This window comes from Acanthisitta chloris, unplaced genomic scaffold (assembly GCF_000695815.1).
Source record: "Acanthisitta chloris isolate BGI_N310 unplaced genomic scaffold, ASM69581v1 scaffold12031, whole genome shotgun sequence".
In the NCBI taxonomy this organism is placed as follows: Eukaryota; Metazoa; Chordata; class Aves; order Passeriformes; family Acanthisittidae; genus Acanthisitta; species Acanthisitta chloris.
The window spans coordinates 30,444-39,438 of record NW_008654396.1 but is presented as its reverse complement, the minus strand read 5'-3'; the positions used below and the strand labels follow the sequence as shown (position 1 = coordinate 39,438).

At 36.4% G+C, this 8,995-nt stretch overlaps 1 protein-coding gene across 1 annotated transcript in view; it reads right to left on the bottom strand.

Annotated features, from left to right (window-relative positions):
- Window positions 1-8,995, bottom strand: part of LOC103810599 (protein furry homolog-like) — a gene marked incomplete at its 3' end in the record, with an annotated part of 45,939 nt that overhangs the window by 30,761 nt on the left and 6,183 nt on the right. Inside the window, exons 2-8 of the mRNA XM_009083506.1 lie at window positions 8,565-8,618; window positions 5,506-5,645; window positions 4,965-5,061; window positions 2,640-2,719; window positions 2,074-2,154; window positions 1,699-1,867; window positions 753-845 (exon numbers count right to left, since the gene is read on the bottom strand). Coding sequence (XP_009081754.1) covers window positions 753-845; window positions 1,699-1,867; window positions 2,074-2,154; window positions 2,640-2,719; window positions 4,965-5,061; window positions 5,506-5,645; window positions 8,565-8,618 — 714 coding nt within the window. The remainder of the gene's footprint in view (window positions 1-752; window positions 846-1,698; window positions 1,868-2,073; window positions 2,155-2,639; window positions 2,720-4,964; window positions 5,062-5,505; window positions 5,646-8,564; window positions 8,619-8,995) is intronic.

Sequence of the window (8,995 nt, the reverse complement as noted above, 5' to 3'; positions counted from 1 at the left end):
CTGCTCCTGCACAGGAGTTCACATTCCTTATCAGATTGTAAAATTGTTACTTCTCTCAGTCTATTCTAGAAAGAACTCAACAGGTTTCAGCTCATTAAAAAAAGTCTATGGGACCCTTGAGCAAACAAATACTAAACTGAAAGGAAATTTCAAATCTTTAGAGCATGTATAAAACTACACAGTGCTCTGGTGTTAAAGGGCTCTAGAAAACTGACAATTTAAAGTTCTGAAAAAAGATTGGAAACTAGCTACCACACAAACCACACTGACATATTTCCCTGTAAAAGACTGTAGGTTCTTGTAATCTACTTAACACTTGCAGAATCCTAGAATGGTTTGGTTGGAAGGAAGTTTCATGATCATCTAGTTCCAATGCCCTGCCACAGGCAGGGACACCTTCCACTAGACAAAGTTGCTCAGAGCCCCATTCACCCTGCCCTTGAACAATTCCAGGCATGGGGGACCCACAGCTTCTCTGACAGCCTGTTCCAGTGCCTCATCATCCTCACAGTAAAGAATTTCTTCCTAACATCTAATCTAAACCTGCTCTCCTTTAGTTTCATGCTATTCCCCCTTGTCCTATCACTACACACCCATGTAAAAAGTCCCTTTTCAGCCTTCTTGTAGGTACTAGAGTCTTTTTGAATCTGTAAAAATGTAGTATTTTGCAGCTAAATTGAAGCAATTTTAACAATGAGAGCCCAATTGAAAGTGGGAGGAATAGTAGGGCAGGGGGAGATTAAAATACTTACAGCAGCCACAGGTATGAGAATTTCCACAAACAAACCAGCAAGTGCATGTTTTATATCTTTATCTTTTACTTCCAGGAAGTATTGAGCACACTCCTTGGAAAGAACACATTAGAAATATAGTTAGAAGAAAGAATACAGATATAACTGTGCCATAAAACCCACTAGAGATATAACATTAGTTGCCCATTTTAATTTAGAACATGCAATATGTCTAAGTTGGTCTTATATTCCTTGACAATACCAACTGCATAAAACATTAGAAACTTTTAAACCTGCTTCCTCAGCAGTTCAATTCAAGAAACTGAAAGAACATTTGTAATACCATATAGCTACTTACTTTCCACTCAGAACATAAAGAGTACTCAGAATAAAATAGAGTATATCTAAGCATTTTACTCCTGAGATTATTATGAAGCTTTTTAAAAAATAAAAGATTACCTCCATTAAAATCATTAGAAAATTGTATTTTATTTTATGTACTCATTTTCAATATGACTTGAATGCAAAGAAAATGTTACAGAGAATATTCCATACACAATAAATAATCTGTAACACTCATTCTCACTGAAAATTAACAGAAGTGTTTTTAAAGAAAAGTGTGCCTTGGCACCTCAGCTGTTAAAAAAAGATACATCAAGTAACTTTTTTTAACATGCTGCTTTCAGAAAGAAAGAAAATTATTTGATTGCTAGGCATTTTCATTCAATCTTGAATAAATTCTTACGTTACAGGTTTGCCACATTACTGAGACAACTGCAAAAGGGTTCTCCTGATGCTGGGTAATCATGAAGTGCAGAGAAACAAATGATTCACACATGTGAGAACTGAAGAGCTGAACAGAAAGTGATGGAGGATGGCACACAAGCAGAGTGGGTGACTGATCACAGCAGGCACCACTGTAGCTTCATGACTTAAACAATCAAAATTTCCTGTAGCATTCATTTACCTGCATGAACTGAAATGATGCTTCAAAATCCTCCACGGGATACATCTTTACTCGGAAAAACTTCATTCCCATAATCAAACTGATGATACTTTGTACTACATGAGGACTCTGTTCTTTTTGCCGCAGTTCCTTTAATTCAGTGACAAACTTCTTCCTAACAGCTTGAAACCTGAACAAGGGATATAGATGGCAATTATTTGCATTCTTAGTTAGATCTTGATTTGTTCAAATTTATTGTGCTGGAACATGAGACAAACACACCAGACTATACCTGACTACACCTGACACTTACAGGATTAGTTACTAGAGACATTAATAACTTCTGCTATATTAAATAGTCTTTCAGACACAAGAAGAGTCACAGACTGAACTTACTTGGATTGGGCAAGAACTCCTGTCACTTCTGCATATAAGTCTGCAATAATATGCACATTCCCAGTGTTGGTTCCTGAATACCTAAAGAGCAAAATAATAAAAGGGAAAAAAATGTTAAATACAACTTCGTTCTTCTAAACCCCAAACAAGTTCTCAATTACAAACAAAAAGTTTTTTCCATTGCAAGGCAGATTATTACCATAAAAACAATTACAATCAAACATGAAATGCAGGGATGACATTTAAAGCGACTAAGTTTCATTTCTCATTTCATAAGAAACATATTCTGGATAGGAAGTTTACTGTAGTTATCCAAACTCAGACTTTTCTTGCTCTCTCTGGCTATGCACATCATTCTGTATATTCTAAGCAAAATAAACTCAGCGCTATATTGAACACAGCTGTGTTCTTTCAAGATATGTTTTCAATTTAAAGACATCAACCAGTGTTCATTACCAGTATTCTCACCAACGTGTTAGATGTGAGGCAGAGCAGAACAATCACAGCAATCAAGCACAGGCTGGTAATACACACAAAATATTTTTAAGCTCCCAAGTGAAACTTACCCTTCCTTATGTTTAAAGTGCTTAAAAGCCAAGTTTAGAACTTCATGTACTAAAGGATCTGGCACTGGATGAACAGGTATCTGAAATGCAGATATCATTTAGCTGTGCATGTACATATACACATATGTATGAAGCAAACACACAGTACTGTGAGATGCCCTGTAGAAATCTCTCCCACCAGTATCTGGTGGGACACATACTTTGTTGGCATATATCATCAAGTTAATTCTGCACTATATGAACACTTACACAATCTGCATTGGCATCTCCTAATTTGTCGTCAAAATTTATCAGAGCAGGTTAAGTATGTATCTTTTCACACTTCCTACCTTGTATGGTGTTACTATTACAGATTTAACCTCAACATGCAATTAATCTTGATATAAAGGAAATAAAGAAAAGGAATGCAGAAGTGATGATCATCTCCATTTTAGACTTTCTGCAAATGAAAGCAGCCAAAACGTAAAAATCTCCCTGGCCATAAGTAACAATTTGGTGAGAAATCAAAACCAAGCATTGATTAGAAAGCCTTTTTTACTGAGGTTCTCGCTGACATCACCACTTCTCTCAAGTTTAGGAGTAAATGTTTGCTTAAAAAAACAATCTGTTTTTTTAAATAAGCATTATATTTAATTAAGAAGTCATAATACCTTGAAAGTTTCAAAGCAATTTAGGTAGGGAACTAGGATAACCCTACTAAACTATACTGCTTAAGGGGTTTAAGATTTTCACTAAAACATACTAGATTATTGTCTTCTTATCAGTAAGAAGCACTTATTGATTGAGAATTTCATGCTATTCTGCATCAAGAAAACTTTTTGTTCAAGAACTTCTAGTTACTGGAATTGGTTATTTATATGCATATTCATACAATAAGTAACATGTAATTTAAGCAAAAGATTTTTGTCCCTACATAGGTCATGTCTCTCACCCTCTGACCAGCTGCCCTGTGCATATCACAGAAAGGGCTGGATCATGCCCATGCACCCTCTGAAACCAGTTTTTAAGAAATAAAGCTAATAGGACTCCATGCCATGAAGACAGAAGGATGGAGGTAATGTGAATGTAAATATGTTTATTGATAAAAAGCCTTTCTGCCCTGTTTGCCTAATTCCAGTTTCACACTACAGGCAGGACACACAAACCCTCCTTTAGATAACTTTTAATCTCAAATTGACCAAAAGAATCTCTTAAGTGGTGCATCTATGCTTCGTGGGCCTTTGCAGGTCCTTATCAGAAATATGCTTAGCAGAAAAATACCTGTCTTGCCTGGAGTACAAGCATGAGAGACACACCAAGCATTACAGGCATCCCCACAAACTCTCTTCAAGACCAAAACTTTGGCACCTTTCCTGACATCTGAATCACTGGCAACATGTGCTCTACTCAACACAAAAACTAGTACCCATTCAAAATACAAAGCTATCCATACAACCCTGCAATCCTAAACCCTTCCATTTCCCTTTTTTTTGGCACTGATAGAAAATTTAGGCAGGGAGAGAGCATGAACTAAGGACTTTCTGTAAAACACTAACACATAAGAGTTTGATGGGTTTAATACTGTTCTCTGCATCTCTGTGCATGCATTATGGGAACATCATTTTGGATGACTGGTCAGTGTCTCAGAGAAGGATAAGCAGCTCTTTTGTTCTAGTGTTTTGATTTTTCATCACAAACACATCCACGTAAACATAAATCTCCTCCAAATTATCTGCAAGCTAAAACACAGTCCTTGTTTTACTTAGTACCCAAAAAAACCATTTAATTTTCATGTACCCATACCTAAAAGACATAAAGCATGAAATTTGCTCAAGTCCACTGATGTTCCAAAACATTTCTTACAGTAATCTTTTTCTCCTCTCAAAAAAACACATGTAAAATATGCAGCTACTTTAAGCCAAACTCTATCCTCTTGTCCATAGACCAATGCAAATGTTATTTTGTGAAATAATCCAGCACTACACTACAAGGCCAAGCAGAATTATATACCTTTGCTGTTTATTATAAAGTGGCATTTTATTCTTTTCATTCAGTGATTTCACATTGTATTTCAAAAATTTTTCAGCAGACAAGAGGTATTGAACATAAATAAAATGTAATTTTTGCAGTACATCAGCAGCTTTCCAAGACACATGAACTAAGATAATGAAGGCATGTAAAGAAAAGACAGGAGAGGCCAAAGGCTTTATGTAACAGAGTATAATTACAGCCTTGCATATGCTCAACATAGATATGTTCTAGTTGTAATATAAAAATCTAAAGATGATCAAAACTGAGGTTAAAAGCAAGCTATGAAAATGAATTTGTCAAAGCAAAAGAGCTTACCTGTTTTAGAACTTCTATTAAAACTAAACAAAAAATGAAATCTACAGCTAAGTCCCTCCTTTCAAGTAGATAATCTCTTTCACGCTGTTGGTCATCCCTAAAATACGAAATCAAGAACACAGGTGTCATACACAAGACTGAACACAAATACTGCAGAGACAATGATTACACTGTCTTCATGTAATCACTTTCACACGTTTATAAAATGGATGGCTGGAAAGACTTCAGGGTTTGACACAGCACTGACATCTTACCCTCTCCTCCTGATAGGACCTGCCAACACCCAAACCACTTTGAAAAGGGACAAATTAGCTTGGAATTACCAGAATCTTCTACAGAAACGTCTTCTGTATCTCAGCCCCAAGACCATTAAGTCGTTTCATGTGTATCATCTATGCAAGATATGTGTGTGCTCTTTCTACGCAGATTTAGGTAATGACAGATCCAAATACAACATACTTGTCAAAAATGTACAAAGCATATGATTTCTTACAAGAAAGCACATAAATATTAAACAGATCTTTGCAGGGAAAACTCTTACCCCTTTGATTTTGTGCTTGACCGAGGTCTATACTCGTAGGATTCATCTTCTGTTCCATTTTGACGCCTGTACCAGTCAAACAAGGTGCGTAGTAAGGAAGGGAGACAGTGCTCTGCTACTGAGCTCATAGAGCTTATCAACTGGGGAAAAAAATAAACAAAACCAACAGTTTAGCATGATAAAGCAATTACAAATTTAGAGTTATAACCGTTCTTTCAAATTGTTTTTAATGTTAAAAACCATATAAGTTTACAAAGTGGCAACTTATGTTTGTTTTCACCTAGAACAACTACTGTAAATATTACACACTAAGTCAATTGTTCTAATAAATTGAAGCAGACAAAGTGTTCCAAAGCTCACAGGGATCACAGAACGACAAATTTATAGAGAACTTGTACAAAACCATTGAGAAAACAGCAGAGGTTTTAGGATGTCATGAATAAGCCTGAACCCCAGGCACATCTGTTTTCAGTCACTGAGAAGGCCAAGATAGGCTTCTGCATGATCATAAAGTTTTGGTGTTTTAGGACAAGAGTAGGAAATTGCCAAGTATGATTCCTACAATAAACAAAAAAAGAAAAACACAAGCTATTTCAGTTTCAAGCTGTACAAGCAAAAATATTTTAAGAAATGAAATATATGTTCTATAAAAAAACTCCTGTCCAGTAGCTTCCTGATGTGCTGGGAATGATAAAGGGAAAGTACTGGTACTAAAAAGTGCTAGAATTTTTAATAGCTCACAGACGTATCAACATACAAATTTCCTCATTTTCCAAAGTTATACCTCTCTTAGCTAAATTGGTATTTTCGTTCCGATTAAGACATCAATGACAAACAGAAGAATTGAACTGTTTGAAAATTTTAAACTTGATTTTGCACACTTGGTTTTAATAGCAGCCCTCTTGGTCCAGTTATACTTCCAACAAAAATGACGTAACTTCACTAAACAGCTATTTACTTTTCATTATAGGGACAGGCAGCAGTACCTGCCTTTCTCCTTCATTCCTCTTCTTGTCACTTACTGAGCTGAGAGAACACACCTTAACTAGACACCTGCGTAGTCCCAGAGTTCCTCTTGTGTTCCAATCACACTCTCTTTATTCACAAAGTACACCACTTACTCAGGCACCATACCAGTACAGGTAAAGTCACTTTTTAGACTTGAATTCCTAGCTCCATAAAGACCTCTGGGTGAACCAGGTTGGCCCAGCAACAGTTCCAGCTTCTCTGCAGGATGCTGTGACTGTGCACTCTGGATCCTTCTCACTCCCACACTTTGCCAATCTCTTTTTAATCTGTAATCCTCTGCACTGCTGGAGAGCTGTTCTTAATAAGGGTTTCACATACCCAGCAACAAACAAGAGAACAGCAATCTTAATTCCTTTTGCCAAACAATGTTCAAAATTCCCTACCAAAATTCGCAGTCCCTGACTCTCTAAAGCAGCTATTCAGTACCATTAAAATTCAGGCCTTAATGAATCCAAAGTAGATTACAAATCACAAAAGAACAAAATAACTCGCACATATACACACAAACACATATAGACAATTGAAACTAATTTTTTAGAAGCACTGTATTTTCAGGAAACCTAGTTTATTTCTACATTACAAAATTTTAAGTTACATGCTTTATTTTTCGCTTCTCTTCACTCAGCCTAGTTTTAGAAACTCTGTGTGGTTTAATACATGACTACTAGTGATTTATAAAAAACATCCTTAACTGAGGAAAAACGTGGCGGTAGGAAGAGGAGGGCAGAGTGAGTACAAGAATTAGAAATAGTACTGATTTACATATGTCCTTAGATCATCCCTATAATGCATTTTATTTCGCTTTTGGACAGCTTTCAAACAATTTAATATACTGTAGCTACCAAAGAATTTATACTCTCTTCCCCCCTTACCTATTTCCCTTGCTTATGAGTAAACTTTCATTTAGGAGATAATGGTAGCAGGTGAGATGAGAAGATATTAAAAGGCTATGTGAGGTTTTTGGTGGTGGTTTTATTTTTGGTTTTCTTTGAAAAGAGCATTACACATCAAATATTACATGCTACTCTTTAGTTCTCTTTTGGGAGTCGGGGAAAGTGATGAACGGATGGCTATTCACTGAAAAGCAGAGGAAGGTCCAAAGACTTTGCTGTAATGTCTAATATCTACAGCCAAGGAGTAATGGAATGTGTGAAACAAAAATCTAATTAGAAAAGATATGGACAGAAGACTAAACTTGATACAGTTAGTGCTAATCAGTAACAATGAAGATCAGCACCAAGCAATTAATGGGGCTTCATAAGAAGAGGAAGAGATATTTTATGGAGAGAGTGCTCAGGCATTGGAATGTGCTGCCCAGGGAGGTGGTGGATTCACCATCCCTGGAGGTTTTTCAAGACAAGACTGGATGTGGCACTTAGTGCCATGGTCTAGTAATGATGGTAGAGTTGGACTTAATGACCTTTGAGGCCTCTTCAACCAAGTTGATTCTATGATTCTATGAATGCTGCCTCTCCATTGCAAGGAAGCAGTTATGGGACAAAAACATGCCTACACTATGGAAAAATTAGAAATACAGACAGTAGACATGAATCAATTGAGCAGAGAGTCATTCTGGGTACAATTCACTCCTAGTAAGTGAAATAGAATTGCCTCACAGTGTGGCTAAATTCCCAGCAAATTACAAATAACCTTTGGAATCTACATTGTGCTTTTTGCCACAGAATCAGAAAGCCCTCAGTAAAGGATGTGTTACTCTAATTAAATAAACACCCCAAACACTGAAACAGTAAGTGATAATAGAAATACAGACTTTTTGTCCTCTACCATATTTCACAATCTTTCCCCTACCAGCTTTTGCTGCCACCTCCAAATAATTAATCTATTCTAGTAGTTTCTTACTATCATATTCTACAATGAAAAATCAAGTCTAACTAACATTCAAGGTCTTATTCTTCTGGCATGGATTCAGACATGGATGTTCCAAGTTATGACAACAGTGGAGCCACTATTTTACAAAAACAGAGCCCACCTCAATCCAATAAAAATGCCTTCAATGACATGTCTCCTACCTGGTCAAACTGAAGATCTTCACCTCTTTGAAGAGATCTCGACAAGAGCTTTTCCTGAAAAAAAGAAACCAAACAAACCATGAATTTCATAATACTAATGACTGTTACCAAAGACTCATTCCTTCTTGCATTTATATTACAGAACACAGCAGTAACTTTATGCAAATATTTGCACTGTTTTTCAGCTACAACCATTTCTGAAGATGTGTACTCCCAAAAATTAATTCGGTAGCTAAACAGTAATAACATTAAAGACTGGCAAACAGCAGGGCCTACAGCAGTGTGCTCAATAGAGATAGCTGGTGGTGGGTGCCAACTGCAACTTAGAAAGCTATTCTCATGTGAATTATTAAGTGTTTTCATGTTCATATATGGCAGTTATTGTAAATTATAATAAGGAACTTTAAAATGTCTTCACAAAGGCCGAGAAA